Source organism: Xiphias gladius, chromosome 7 (assembly GCF_016859285.1).
Source record: "Xiphias gladius isolate SHS-SW01 ecotype Sanya breed wild chromosome 7, ASM1685928v1, whole genome shotgun sequence".
NCBI lineage: Eukaryota > Metazoa > Chordata > Actinopteri > Istiophoriformes > Xiphiidae > Xiphias > Xiphias gladius.
The window spans coordinates 15,397,248-15,411,221 of NC_053406.1; the positions used below are offsets into that span (position 1 = coordinate 15,397,248).

Sequence of the window (13,974 nt, forward strand, 5' to 3'; positions counted from 1 at the left end):
TAGTGCAGCTATTCTAACACATTCAAGGCAAATGTACAACGATATCAGACATAAATATATGTTGTACACAAGTGATGCTGCAGGCTCAATGAGATTGATTAACAAATAATGTGTTGTATTGCACACAAAACGTTGTTGAATATTGTTCTTGTTTTGTGTGTACTCCTGAACAAGTGGCTGTAAAAGTAAATGGCTTTCTAATTATGCAAATGTCCATTATAGAGCATAATCAAGATAAGGATGTTCTTCACAAACTGTTCTGTTCTGTTTAGTCCAGAACCATCTGTAGATATTATATGCTATTAATCTACAGGAACGCGTTCTGGTGTTGCATTTCCATGCCCAGCTGGTGCCTTCAGCAGGCAGATGGGGTTGTCCAATGAGTCGGGCTGTGAGCTCTGTCCTCCGGGGAGATATTGCAGTTCCTCTGGTCTGGCTGCTCCCACTGGGGTCTGCTCTCCTGGGTAAACACAGGCAAAATAAAAAACATACTTCATCATGTTCACAGACAGACTATGAAAGCTATGACATCCTGTTTTTTTGTTTAATTCTGTCTCCCCAGTCTATAATTAAACCTCCCTTACAGTCTGTCTCTCCCTCTGTCTCTCTCATCTATCACTTCCTACATCCCACATCCCCCTCCCAATCACTGCTGTCCTCATCATCTCTCTGCCCCTAGTTACCTCTGTATCCATGGTTCTGTTTCTGCCCAGCCAGAGGAGGGCCCATCAGGAGGTCGCTGCTCTGCAGGGTCCTACTGCCCCCAGGGTACCAGCTATATGGTTCCCTGCCCAGCAGGCACTTTTGGCTCGATAGATGGTGACATATAACACTGATTAATTACATGGATACACTGTTTGTGACATTTGAATATAATAGACTAATGTAACTGAAGTCATTGATGGTGTTAAATATACATTTTTGTAATGAGAAAATGTTCCTACCTTTATCACAAAATAGTTAATTAAAACAAGTGAAGTGGAAATATTTCACTTTACAGTAATTCATACCATATTTTATTTCCAGTTTATCATTTCAAATCAGATAGTTGTGTTCTTGGTTTATCAGGGGCGGTTTCTATAGAAGTATGTCAGCCCTGTTTGCCTGGCCATTACTGTGCCAAGGTTGGCCTCTCCGCACCTTCTGGGCCCTGCAAGCCCGGCTTCTACTGCGTAGAAGGATCCAGAACGCCGACACCTTGGGGTAATATCACAGGTAACAGGCTGGTTCTTCTTGCCCTTCATGTAGCCTTAATAAATTAGAAATTGTATTCGTAGTATAAAAACACCTTGGGTAATCTGACATGAGCTTGAAAAATACTTTGCTGTGCTCCATTTTCTGTCAATGCACTTTCTGTTTTTATTTAATATTTTCATGGCCTGAAACACCACAGTGCTGGAGAGGGCTCGACCGAGCATTTACCAGTCCACCCCGCTTTCGCCCCTGGCCTTTTAGTTCACTCACTAACCTAATGATTAATGACATCCAATCGAGGGCTATTGTCTCCGTTACAGGATATACCACGTCTCCATCCCCACCTCCTGGTGATTCAGACCTATGTGAGTTCCATGGTGATGTATGTCCTGCAGGCCACTATTGTCCTAGAGGGAGTGCAAAGCCAAGCCCCTGTCCTCCAGGTAGAAAACAAACATATCCAGAGAGAGCTCTGAAAGAAGTGGAAATTATTCCTTTTAGTATGTATCATGAATGTGTTGCTAAACAGAAATGTATATAAGTCCCCTGTTATTTCACCTCCTCCTTTTTATTACACTACTTCTAAAAGTAGTGTACAGTGCCACAAAGTATTATGGCTTAATGTATCCTGAACTTTAGAGGAGATTGTAAAACCTAATGGGAGTCCAATAAAACTACCATAATGGTCGGCTGGATACTTAACCAAGTGGATTAAATGGAGACATCTTTGTTCTGCACATATGACACTGTTATGCCATGTTATTTCCTTTTCTCTCTCTCTGTGTGTGGGTGGGTGGGAGTGTGTGTTGGTGGGTGTGAAGGAGATAAAGAAACAGAGTGGAAGTTATTTTTATTCAAATGATAATATGTCTCTTCCACATAGGCACTTTCTTGGGGAAGTCTGCGGCTGAGTCTGAAGCTGACTGTGAAGCTTGTTACCCGGGTTCTTACTGCCCCTCCTGGGGTCAGAGCTCTGCTGACCTCCTCTGCCCCCCGGGGTGGTTCTGTCCACCAGGATCAATGTCTGGACATCAGACAGGTACAGTACACATAGTCAGGGGTCAACTCAAGTCTAACCACGGTAGTCTTTGTACTTGACCATTTTCTTTTGCTTTTTTTTTTTTTACACAGTGTCTGATCACATATAGTAAGTCTGGTTTTCAAATAGTTGGCCAAGATATGCTCACATGATGATGGTGGCAATTTCAGATTGCCACTACTACTCAGACCCGTCTTTGTAGCTGTGGTTGTAACTGTAATATATGCTACTTTAAAGTCTTTTCCATGAGGTGTTTGGATTATTTTGTCTGCCCTCTAAATGTGGTTGTTCCGTAACTGGTGTAGTAGCTGGTCCTGTTAATTGGGTGGTGTGAGCGTGAAGCAGAACTCATCAATTACTTGACTAATATAACTCTACATGTACCATGGAGGTGATTTTATGCCTCAGATGAGCTTTCCTCCTCCTATAATATAGAGATTCTTTGAAAGGCATCCTCATCCCCTTTTTGCCTTTTTATCCAGAAGACGTTTTGCTAATTTGAGCATGAAATGTCCCAGAACCTATAAATAGTCTCCAGCTCGTTGCTGTCAGAGTCAGGGCACCTGCTGCTGAGACTGCTCTCTCTTCTCCTTGCCTCCCACAGGATTTTTGCACAGGACGAATACTGCTCAGAGTCAGTGTCTTCCTGATTGCTTTGTTTCCATGGTACCAAACTGAGCATTGTGAAATAAACGAGCCATGCTTTTTTTTTTTTTCTTCTTCCATGAATAATGGCCACCTTGGTGTATTTGTTTTCATTGTAAACAAGGAGGAACCAGATGAGAGTCTGAACTTTTCTTTATCTGACTATGTCACAGGATGTCAGTGCCCATCTGGCCATGCATGCCCATTTGGTAGTGCTGAGCCGGTCATGTGTAGCCCCGGCACTTTTCAGTCTTCATCTGGACAGTCGGCTTGTAACACCTGCCCACCAGGTAGTTAAAAGAAAAACACTTGTGTACTCACATTTGTAGATGTTAAACTTTACACAAAGAAAAAAAAAGCTGACCTAAAGGTTCATAAAAAATGAGACACACCATCTTTCCCAGGTTTCTACTGTATGGAGGGTTCATCAGCGCCATCTCCCTGTCCGATGGGCCATGTCAGTCCATCAGCTGGCAGGACATGCCTCAGTGACTGCTCCCCCTGCCCCCCTGGCTCCTTCTGTAACAGCATTGCTTTGACAGAGCCATCTGGACCCTGCAGACCAGGTTTGACAGCCCAGTATCATCCTGGGAAATAATGTCAGAACTGAGCAACAGTAGGTCTTTTCCTCTACTGTATTTCTGCACTGTATTAAGCCACAGTTTCCCACGAATCACACAATTCAATTATCTTACATTGTAAACATTGCAGTGTTCTCAGTGACAACTGCTTTGTCTACCATAGGACATTTTTGTTCCCTGGGGTCCACTGAGCCTTCTCCTGTCTCTCAGCCTCATGGAGATGTTTGTCCCATGGGACACTTCTGTCCTCAGCGTAGTGGGTCACCGAAACCCTGTCCTGTTGGCAGCTTCCGCCCAGAGCCTGGAGCCTCCTCCCCCTCTCACTGCCTCCCTTGCCCCCAAGGGAAATACTGCCTCAGTCCTGGAGCCTCGCAGCCCGCAGGTGGGAGATTTCACCAGGTTTCCATTAGTCAAGGGACAGTCTCACTTATCATCGCTTAATGAGTGTATCGAGCCAATTGTGTGTAATCCACAATATTTCATGTTTCAGCTGCGAACTGCGACTAAGCACAGGTTCAGGAATTATACACATCACATCTAGACCTCTGAATTGCTGCCCAAATCTAAAATTTGTATTTATTTGTTTACTTATTTATTTATTTTTGAATCAAAATATTAAATGGATCAACTATTGAATAATATAGTGGAACTAAATGGCAATTAGGTCTGGTTATCAAGCGAGGATGTCACGTAATGAGATATATAATCAATCCATGTCTGCAACCCTTTTATAATACCCCCCTGTGTTAGGTCTTTGTTCTGCAGGTTTCTTCTGTTCTGGAGGTGCAGATAGCCCCACACCTCGAGCCAACTCCTCTTTGTTCAACTGTCTTCATGAAATAATGGAGGTTTATGTCATGGGGACAGACGCTGCCTCCTGGATGCACAATCTGTCCTGCTTTAATGACCCCAGTAATTATGGTAAAACATGGGTTTCTTCAGTTTGTCACAACACAATAAATACTTATTCTGAAAGGGAGTTACATCAGTTTCTCCAAAATATTCAACCAGAGTACAGAGCTTATGTGTCGCGATTAAATGTCCTTCAAAACAGCTTTTCAGTATGACCGTCCTCTGACGTATTCTGCAATAATCATTGCCTTACAGTGTTACATTGTATGAAGATGGTGTTCCATTGATTAATTAGAAATGTTAAATCTGCATGTGGAAAGAGAGGAGTGTCTCCTCTTTGGTTTCCTGTCTTCGAGAAAAAGCCAAGAAACTCTTGAAGGTTCAAAGATCTTTCATGCCTTTATCTTCCATGTTCTAATATAGGGAGAGATGCTAGGAGGATCGAAGTGGTAACGGCGCCACAGGCAGATTCAGACTATATTGTGACTCACTCACCGCCATGTATTGAGAGTCCACATTATGCATGTTCCACCTACAGAGGAGATATATGCCCTAGGGGTGGGTATATCTTCACAGTGAACCTGTGCACTTAATACTTTCGTTGTCCCCTCCGACATACACGTTATCTTCCTTGCTCATGATATGGTGGTCCCACTTACTGTAATTGTTGTGACATATGTATGATTTCAACTGATGTGTGTGTCCAGTGTGTTTGGCATATGCCAGCTTTGATACCAATTCATCTTGGTTTTGTTTGGAGACACTTTTAAAAAATGACCGAAATATTAAATCGGGTTAAGGTGGTTTGAAGAGTGAATGCCCAGTTTCCTTTCTTTCATTGTTAGTTTTTTAACAAGTCAAGAATTAGAGAAAATGCTTTGTCAATTACAGTCAATCGTGAAATTATCCTGATGGGAAAGTAATTCTGTGAAGGTTAAGATCCCCCTTTTTGAAGACTTTTTTTTTTTTAAGCCTGAATGCTGGAGCTGGACTTCCCTGGAGATAATTGTGTGGTGATACACATAAAACGGCGGCACTGAAATAAAAGCTGATGTCAGACCAGCAGGGCATAGATTTTAATTCTCCTCAACAAAGTAATTATAGCCCCCTTTCTGCTAAAGAAGCAGAAAATAAGATTTTGGGAATAAAAAATTCATGGCGTTGAGAAAATCCCCACTATCTAGAGGAAGTGTGTAAATAAAGAACCTTAATCCTTCTGATTGGAATTTTGGCCTTGCTGAAGTTCGTTTATTTGTGATACCTTTTGTGGCTATTTTTCAGGTTTCTATTGTCCCCTGGGCTCTGCCTATCCCCAGCTGTGTGAGACTGGCTCTTACTGTAACCAAATGGGTCTGGATGCCCCAGTAGGGCCCTGTGCTGCAGGATATTACTGCCCAAAAGGCTCCTTAGACCCCCATACCACCCCTTGCCCCACAGGACACTACTGCCCCCTTGGAACTCCCCTTCCTCTGCCCTGCCCTCTCGGAACCATAAAAAGTGAGATATTGCTCTTTTTTTTAAATATGGCTGTAATTTTTAGATTTATCTAATAATCTCATTTATTATTTGATTTTTTTTTTATTTTTATTTTTATTTTTGAACTGTTTAATTTAAACAGACACCATGGGCTCCATCCTTTAAAAAAAAGACAAGTCAGTAATTCCCTGCTTTACTTAGGCCATTAATTAACGATGAATGAGTAATCAGACACAATACTAAACTGAGAAATACAGAACTTCACTTCTTTGTTGCACTCATTGTCACTTTTTAACGCTCATGTCCTTACATGAACTGGTCTTTTCAGTTCAGTGATGCAGGGAAACATGAACTTCCACTGAAGCCTTTTTCTCTCCCTTTGAGCATTTATGAATAATTTCAGTCAAAGTGGTTTAATCGTGTAATTGTGTTTTTGACTCATGGTGGACAGCTAGGATCCTATTAAAATGTGCTGTAGCTTCTTTATATTATGAAGAAACGGATGAGGGAGTAGGTTTGTACTTTGCATTGAATATGAACAGTTATATATTTTAATGCTTCCATTACCTCAACTTACAATATGATTTATTTATTTATTTTTATTTTATTTTATTTTTTTGCAGGTCATCAAACACTGTATACACATGGGTGTATGTATAAAACCACAAGCAATTCAGAACTTTCAATGAATGGATTTCCAATTGCTGTGTATACTGTCGGCTTTCCCATCAGGTTCCCTTGGTGGATCTACAGTTGAGGCTTGCCAGGTGTGTCCTCCAGGTCACTACTGCCACCAGAGAGGCAGAGCTGAGCCAAGTGGCCAGTGTGCAGAAGGCTATTACTGTCCTGAAGGACAGAGTTCTGAGAGACCACAACAACATGTCTGCTCAGTGGGACATTATTGTGAGGAGGTCAGCCATCCAGTATTAGTATTTAAGCTATTGTCTGTCATCATTCCTGAATATTGTATCTGATGTCTCTGCATGAGTCTTCCTCATCCGATGTGATTGTCATTGTGTCATGACAAGTGCATTGCTGCATGTCTGTCTCCACTGTTATGGTTGCACCATGATTATTTCTGATGATGCATGTTATTTCCCATATACAAACTCTGGTAAAATAAGTTTGATGGTTGCTTCAGGGCAGTGTCAGAGAGACAGCCTGCCATCCAGGTAGCTACCAGCTCAGACAAGGCCAGGGCAGCTGTGAGACATGCCCTCCTGGTTTCTACTGTCAAGATCAAGGTAAAGCTGATGAGTGGACAAATTGCTGGATGGTTAAACGTTTAGCAGCTGGGAACATAAAAATATATCAACCTTTAAATCACAGTGAGTTTTTCTAAGAAATGAAAATGTTTCTTTTTGAATTCTGTATCTGCACATTAGGAATGACCCTTCCACTTCTCTGTGAGAGAGGATTTTATTGTCCCAGTGCATCAGCAAATCATCGTCCCTGTCCAGCAGGGACCTATGGAAATATGTCAGGACTGGTTGAGGAATGGCAGTGCTCACCGTGTGACCCTGGGATGTACTGTAAAGGAACAGGTACAATGCATCCACCCCCCTGATCCCTGTTGGTTGCTTGTTAGATGCAGTATTTCTCATAGATACTGCACCTATCTTACAGATAGCTGGCCGCAGTTTATTTAAGGAACAATTAGAAGTAAATTGTTGCTCTGTTATTAGCGTAATAAAAACCTCGTTTGAATGATATGTTTCAAGGGAGGACTTTCCCCAGTGGGCCGTGTGCTGCAGGGTTTGTCTGTGTTGGGAAAGCCTCTGAACCTTCGCCATCAGATGTTCTGACTGGATTCCCATGCCCTCCTGGCTTCTACTGCTCTGTGGGGACCTCTGTACCAAAACCATGTCCGAAAGGAACATTCAGGTGCATATCCTATAGGATGTGTTTATACTCTACCCTACTGTATACACTCACCAAGCACTTCATTAGTGATCACCATACTAATAACTGGTAGGGCTCCCCCTTTGCTCTCAAAACTCTGAGATTCTGGTCCTTGTTGACATGGTTCCATCACATCATTTCAGCAGATTTGTCAGCTACACATTCATGCTGCCATCTCCTGTTCTACCACATCCCAGAGGTGTTATATTGGATTCAGATCAAGTGACTGGGGAGGCCACTGAAGTACACTGAACTCATTGTCATGTTCACGAAACCTGTTTGAGACGACCTTTGCACCTGTGACATGGGGCATTATCATGTCACAAGAATAAGCAGGTGCACAGATGTTCCTAGTAAAGAGCTCGGTGAGTGTATATACTACAGTGTATTCTTTTGACTTACAACTCCCTCATATCTCTAATTGGCCTACCATGAATAGTATGAGAGTAGGATTTTTAATATGTAATCAAATCCAGAGAAATTCAAGCAAGTGAAAATCCATGTTTAACTTAATGCTTTGTTACTATAAAACATAATGGCGCGATGACTCAGGAGATAGTGTTATCCTTTGATATGATTTAAGGTAGTGGCATGGAATACTCTCTGTGATGTAATACTGAGTGGCATTATTATTGTCCAAACTCCATGAAATCACTTGGCTACTGCTATGTTTTTCAGTTATTAAAATGTACACATCTTTTGACAGCGGGCAGACTGGGCTTGTCGATGAGTCCCAGTGTCGTAGCTGCAGTCCTGGCTTCTATTGTTCAGAGACTGGGCTCTCTGTGGTCTCTGGACCCTGCCTGCCTGGTAAGGAATAAAATAAAAGAAGAATTTAATTTTGTTCGTGTGATGCATTATCATACTTAATATGAAAGAGTAGCTTTGGAAGCATTTTACTAAAGCGTTTCTCTCCAGGTTTCTACTGTCTAGAGGGATCCCAGACTGCTGCTCCAATGTCAAGTGTATCTGGAAGTGTTTGTCCAGCAGGTCACTACTGTGCAGAGGGCAGCAGTGTGCCCTCACCCTGCCCAGCTGGCTCTTACCAAGATGAGACCGGAGGAAAAGGCAAAGATGACTGCAAACCATGCCCTCTTGGTAAAAAAGAAGTTATACTGAATTAACTTAACTCTGCAAAACAGACTTTTCTTTGTAATGTACAAATTCCCTCGCTATCTCTGAAGATGTCCTCACTGTTTGAATGTCCTTGTCAGGCTGGTTCCAGGATTTATCAGGCCAGAAAGAGTGTAATCCCTGTCCTCCTGGGTTCCACTGCCAGTCCCTGAATGCCAGCCCCACAGGGGGGAACACCACTGGAGTCTCCAGCCCTCTGCCTTGCCCAGCTGGCTACATCTGTCCCAGGGATAGTGATGGTCAGCCAGTCCCCTGCCCCAAAGGCACCTACAGCCCCAGCCAGGGTCTCACTGCCACAGGTAAAATCCCACAGCCTTTGAGAAATAAGGGAACAAATTTAATTATCTTGCACTATTGGCTGGCTAAATTCTTGTTTCAAAAAAAATGTAATTTGAAAAGCAATTAAGAGAGTAGATGACTTTTCAAGGCAGATGCTTTGTGGTGTAACTATTGAAGGCTTCAGTTAGCTATTGGTTATTCAAATTTATTCTTTCTTTTTAAATGATCCTCCTTAATTAAGTTTGCTTCAGGACAGTGACACAGCAGTGTGCAACCATCTCAGACACATTTTGGTTGATGGCATCAGGCAGGAAACTTGTTTTAGTTTTAGGACTCTAGTCAAAGCTGTCAATCTGTTTGCAGGTGAGTGCCTAGTGTGTCCAGCCAGTCGGTTCTGTGGGTCTGAAGGTCTGGTTGAGCCCTCTGGATTGTGTGCTTCTGGGTTTCTTTGTCTGATGGGCGCTACAGTGCCGAACCCAACTGACAACAGAACTGGATCTCTCTGTCCACCTGGGATTTTCTGCCAACAGGGGCAAAGAGCAGGTAGATGGAATAAAAGACCGTGGACGATAAGACTAATCTTTAGGTTTCTCAGAAAGTTCCCATTTTTTTAATGCAATTTGTGCTGGTTTTGATGAATTTTAAAGATAATGCTCTTCATTTGTTTTCCCTGTTGTGCTCTAGGTGATTGCTGGGCAGGGTTTTATTGTGACTGGGGCTCTAGCAGAGCAGACCAGGATCTGTGCCCAGCTGGTTTCTTTTGCCCCAGTGGAACACCAGTCCCCGTGCCTTGTCCGGCAGGAACATTTAGCTCTGAAAGAGGGAACACGCACCAGGACAACTGCACCACCTGTACCCCTGGATCCTACTGTCCAGGTAGGAAACATAGAAATTTGAAAGTTGTGAAAAAGCTGTTCCTTTTATTGGTCACATCAGATATCACCTGTGCTTATTAATTCTTCATGGTGTGGCTCAGTTGAAGGTACTGTACAGCCTGCACTGTGTCCTTTTGGATACTACTGTCCTCCAGGACTGACTCTAGGACTGGAGTTTCCTTGCCCACCTGGCACTGTGCAGAGCCAGCTTGGAGCCTCCATTTCTGATGCCTGCCTGCCCTGCCCTGCAGGTACGGAAAGGATTAGTGTATTATTCTTCATCATCATAAGCTAAACCCTAATTAAATCAAAAAAAACTTGTCCACAGTCAGGCCAATGTGTTTCACGTATTTATGATGATGGCTTTATTCTGTTGGTGTTTCCTGCAGGAATGTTCTGCTCTCAGTCTGGTCTCTCCCAGCCCACAGGACTCTGCGAAGCAGGATACTACTGTCCAGCTGGATCAACCAGCCCGAACTCTACTGAGTATCAGGTGTTGCTCTTGTTCCCTGTTGCCATTGTCGGTGCATAATCTGTTGATGTTGGTCAGCTGGTCCTTGTCCTCAGTGAAATATTCTTAGTGATATTGGGGCCCTCACAACCTTTCATCTAACTTCACCTTTATCTCAAAATACATCTCTGTCCACATGAAATATAAAATTCGATTGGTAGATTGTAAAACAAAAAAAAATACTCCTCCTCCAGCATCATGTTTAATGTAATCTTTTACTCAAGATATCCAAAAATTGCCACATTCAGGATATTTGTTATGGTTGCTGATGGTGCCTTGACAATGAATAGCTTTTTCTCTAGTGCTACCACTAAATTTCCACTGGTACACAAGATATATTAGAATCAAGAGTTTACCTTTTTTTTTTAAATTTCACTTAACAAATTTCTGCTCCCCATTTTTGCCATCATAAGCTTTCCTCAGTAGTCCCTCTGGGGTAAAATGTCAGCTTCATACATGACATATTGTATAATCAAATAGGAATATTGCCAAATGGCTTATAGCACATTTATACTCTAATGGGAATATAATCTTTTGACGTAATCAGGGTTTAAAGTGGGCCGGAACGATCCGGAACAGCGTTCAGGCACCTTCGTTTAATAAGTAAATAAATCTGACTGGCAGCTACATACATGTGGGCTGGTGGACTGTCAAAAAATCCATTACGTTTTTTCCAGCTCTCTTTCTCTTTACCAGCCCTCTCTGTCTGCGTGCCTGTCATTCTGGGTGTGCATGAGAGCGCGCTGCGTGCGCATTCCGGGACTGCACTCAGAAACATTGGTACCCCCCCAGCCCCCCCAGCCACACCGCTACGCTGCCACATAGGGTTTAATGACTACATGACACTTCCACATCACATTTCTTGTCCCAATGTTATTAAGGCTCTAAGGACTGGAAAATCACTGTTTTGTGTTCACTCAAGCACTTTGTTATTGTGTGTAATAAATATTTTAGCATCTAGAAATCTCAGGGCTTTATTAGATTTTAAGACTGGTTACTACATACAACCGTGAATGCTTTACAGTAATATGAATGCAAATGAAACTATCAAGTACAAATGTCATTTTATGTTTCATGATTTTGAATGCCTTAGTTTTATCATGTTTTTATGTTTTTCCTCTCCCTCAGGGGAATTCTACCGGAGGCCATCTCTGCCCTTCTGGTCACTACTGCCCCTCTGGCACTGGCTATCCACTCCCCTGCCCCACAGGCTCTCTTTCCATCTCCCAAGGACTGAAGGGAGATGACGAATGCCCACTCTGCCCCCCTGGACTGTTTTGTGACAAGCCTGCTATAGCAGAGCTCTCAGATGTTCTCCCATGTCATGCTGGGTAAACACTTCTGCTCTTCTGATTTTTCAGTTTCAAATCTGCCCACTCTGAGTATGGATGCTTAGAGTTTTTTTTGTTTTCATCTGAGCTGTTTTCATATGACCTTAAGAGAAAGTGGTCAAGAAAAATGTTTTGCTTTGAAATAGTTTTCTCTCTTTCTCTCCTTCTTTCATTCTCTCCCAAATGTACAATGCAAAGCAGTCTCACCTTTTTCCCTGAAAGTATTTTCGATATGTGTGGGATTTATACTTGTATTAAATGGACCAGTCCAATATGTCAGCAAGATGTGGTGTTCAAAAATCAAACGCAAGGCAGTATGCACGAAACCTTCAAAATCAGACAGATAACTGAGGACAGCAGGAGAGGGAGCAGGTGTCTTCAGCAGGACCAGATCCACTCTTAGAACACTTTTACTAAGTACTGCATTTGTTTGCAAATATGCTCTGTAATAAATACTCAGTGGTAAAACCCACCCTAAAGCATCTGTAGCACTTCAGCGTGTCTGCCAAAGGGTTTCTGAATCTGAGTTGTTTTTTTTTTGTTGTTTGGTTTTGTTTTGTTTTTTTCCATTTATAAGCCGTAGGTAAGCTCTGAGAAGAATTTCACACCAGGGAAGTAGAATTAAAATTCAGTGTAACTCAAAGATATCTAGCCATAAAAGATTAATAAAACTAAAAGATTTGTTTTATTCTGTTTGACATTAATCACTGCCAGTTATTCCATCATTTATTTTTTTCTGGAAACACGCTATACTTAGCAGGTGATGGTGCTTACTTATTAAGCAGAACTGAATATTTATGATTTTATAACCCTAAGTGTAATGGTAAGAGCATTAACATTGAATACTTTGTGGTGTTTTTAAACTGTCTGGACTGACTGGTTAGACTCTCCTGGATAAAAAGGTACTTTTCAGTGCCAATCTTTCAAATCAGGTTGTCTAAATGAGGTCAAATTAAAGTTATTGCGAACTTGAATGTTCCCCTCTGAAAATCTGCCTTAAAGTATTTTATAAGGCGCCTCCTAAGAGGTATGCTAAACTCAATAACCCTGGTTTACTATTGCCTTTATTGACAACTATTTTCAAGAGTTTCACAGCCATGTTTTTCTACAATTGGAAACTCCAACAAAATTTCGAAATTTTATTTCCTCCCTGACAGATTGTTAAAACTCGCTATTGACAGCTTGTGGCAATATTTGTGATGTCAAGTTTTACTTTCTCTGTTTATGCATTACAGTTATGTGTGCCTGGGTGGCAGCTCCAGTCCCACCCCATCAAATGGTTCCCATGGCTACCTCTGCCCTGCTGGCCATAGCTGTCCTGTTGGCTCAGCAAGTGAGGTGCCCTGTGAGCCTGGCACTTACAGTCCTGCCCCTGGAGCAGCCCACTGCATAACATGCCCCAAAGGGACAATGTGTTCCTCCTCAGCCACTCAAGAGCCCTCTGTCTGCCCAGCTGGTGAGGCTGGGGAAAATAAGCCGTCAGTGTTGAGCATGAATCAGATCATTAGCCTTTTTTACGTTCAGCAGTGACACAATCCATTGATGGAATTTGCTACAACAGTGTTAATGTGTTCTTTTTCTAGGTCATTTTTGTCCTGCAGGGACAGCCCTGCCTCAGCCCTGCCCTTTAGGGACTTTTAACAACCAGACAGGAGCCCAGTCTCGCTCGGTCTGCACCCCCTGTCCGTCTGGAGTGTACTGCAGCTCATATGGAGCCTCAATGCCACAAGGTGGTCATACACAAAGCTGCAAAACGTACACACCCTTATGCTGGTTGAAAAATTTAGTAATAGATAACCAACCATATATTGTTTTTGTATTTTTGTATTTTTTTTATACTTTTTTTTTTTTCTAGGTTATTGTTTACAAGGTTATTTCTGCCAAGGTGGTGCCATGGGACCAACACCGCAGAGCTCTGACAACTTCCCCATGAATGGCCCTTGCCCTATGGGCCACTACTGTCCAGCAGGATGCCTCTCACCAATTCCATGCCCTCTTGGCAGTATTCGAAATGCGACTGGTACACCTACTGTTTACACTCATCATGAAATGGCATTTTCCTATGTTGGAGTCACACCGTTGTATGACAAATTGAATAATTTCATATCCACCTCATATCTTTAGTTAGGAGCTTGCATTTGCATTTGAAAGAGGC

General features: G+C 42.4%; 1 protein-coding gene across 1 annotated transcript in view; it reads left to right on the forward strand.

Annotated features, from left to right (window-relative positions):
- Positions 1–13,974, forward strand: part of LOC120792189 (zonadhesin) — a 35,778-nt gene that overhangs the window by 7,057 nt on the left and 14,747 nt on the right. Inside the window, exons 16-41 of the mRNA XM_040131259.1 lie at positions 314–464; positions 680–819; positions 1,069–1,215; positions 1,515–1,637; positions 2,078–2,233; positions 3,052–3,168; positions 3,283–3,444; positions 3,623–3,841; positions 4,210–4,380; positions 4,735–4,869; positions 5,593–5,808; positions 6,520–6,698; positions 6,929–7,031; positions 7,173–7,331; positions 7,509–7,671; positions 8,396–8,499; positions 8,608–8,787; positions 8,904–9,122; positions 9,466–9,645; positions 9,787–9,978; positions 10,079–10,228; positions 10,367–10,470; positions 11,617–11,819; positions 13,055–13,275; positions 13,403–13,549; positions 13,675–13,839. Of these exons, the coding sequence (XP_039987193.1) occupies positions 314–464; positions 680–819; positions 1,069–1,215; positions 1,515–1,637; positions 2,078–2,233; positions 3,052–3,168; positions 3,283–3,444; positions 3,623–3,841; positions 4,210–4,380; positions 4,735–4,869; positions 5,593–5,808; positions 6,520–6,698; positions 6,929–7,031; positions 7,173–7,331; positions 7,509–7,671; positions 8,396–8,499; positions 8,608–8,787; positions 8,904–9,122; positions 9,466–9,645; positions 9,787–9,978; positions 10,079–10,228; positions 10,367–10,470; positions 11,617–11,819; positions 13,055–13,275; positions 13,403–13,549; positions 13,675–13,839 (4,206 nt within the window). The remainder of the gene's footprint in view (positions 1–313; positions 465–679; positions 820–1,068; positions 1,216–1,514; positions 1,638–2,077; positions 2,234–3,051; positions 3,169–3,282; positions 3,445–3,622; positions 3,842–4,209; positions 4,381–4,734; positions 4,870–5,592; positions 5,809–6,519; positions 6,699–6,928; positions 7,032–7,172; positions 7,332–7,508; positions 7,672–8,395; positions 8,500–8,607; positions 8,788–8,903; positions 9,123–9,465; positions 9,646–9,786; positions 9,979–10,078; positions 10,229–10,366; positions 10,471–11,616; positions 11,820–13,054; positions 13,276–13,402; positions 13,550–13,674; positions 13,840–13,974) is intronic.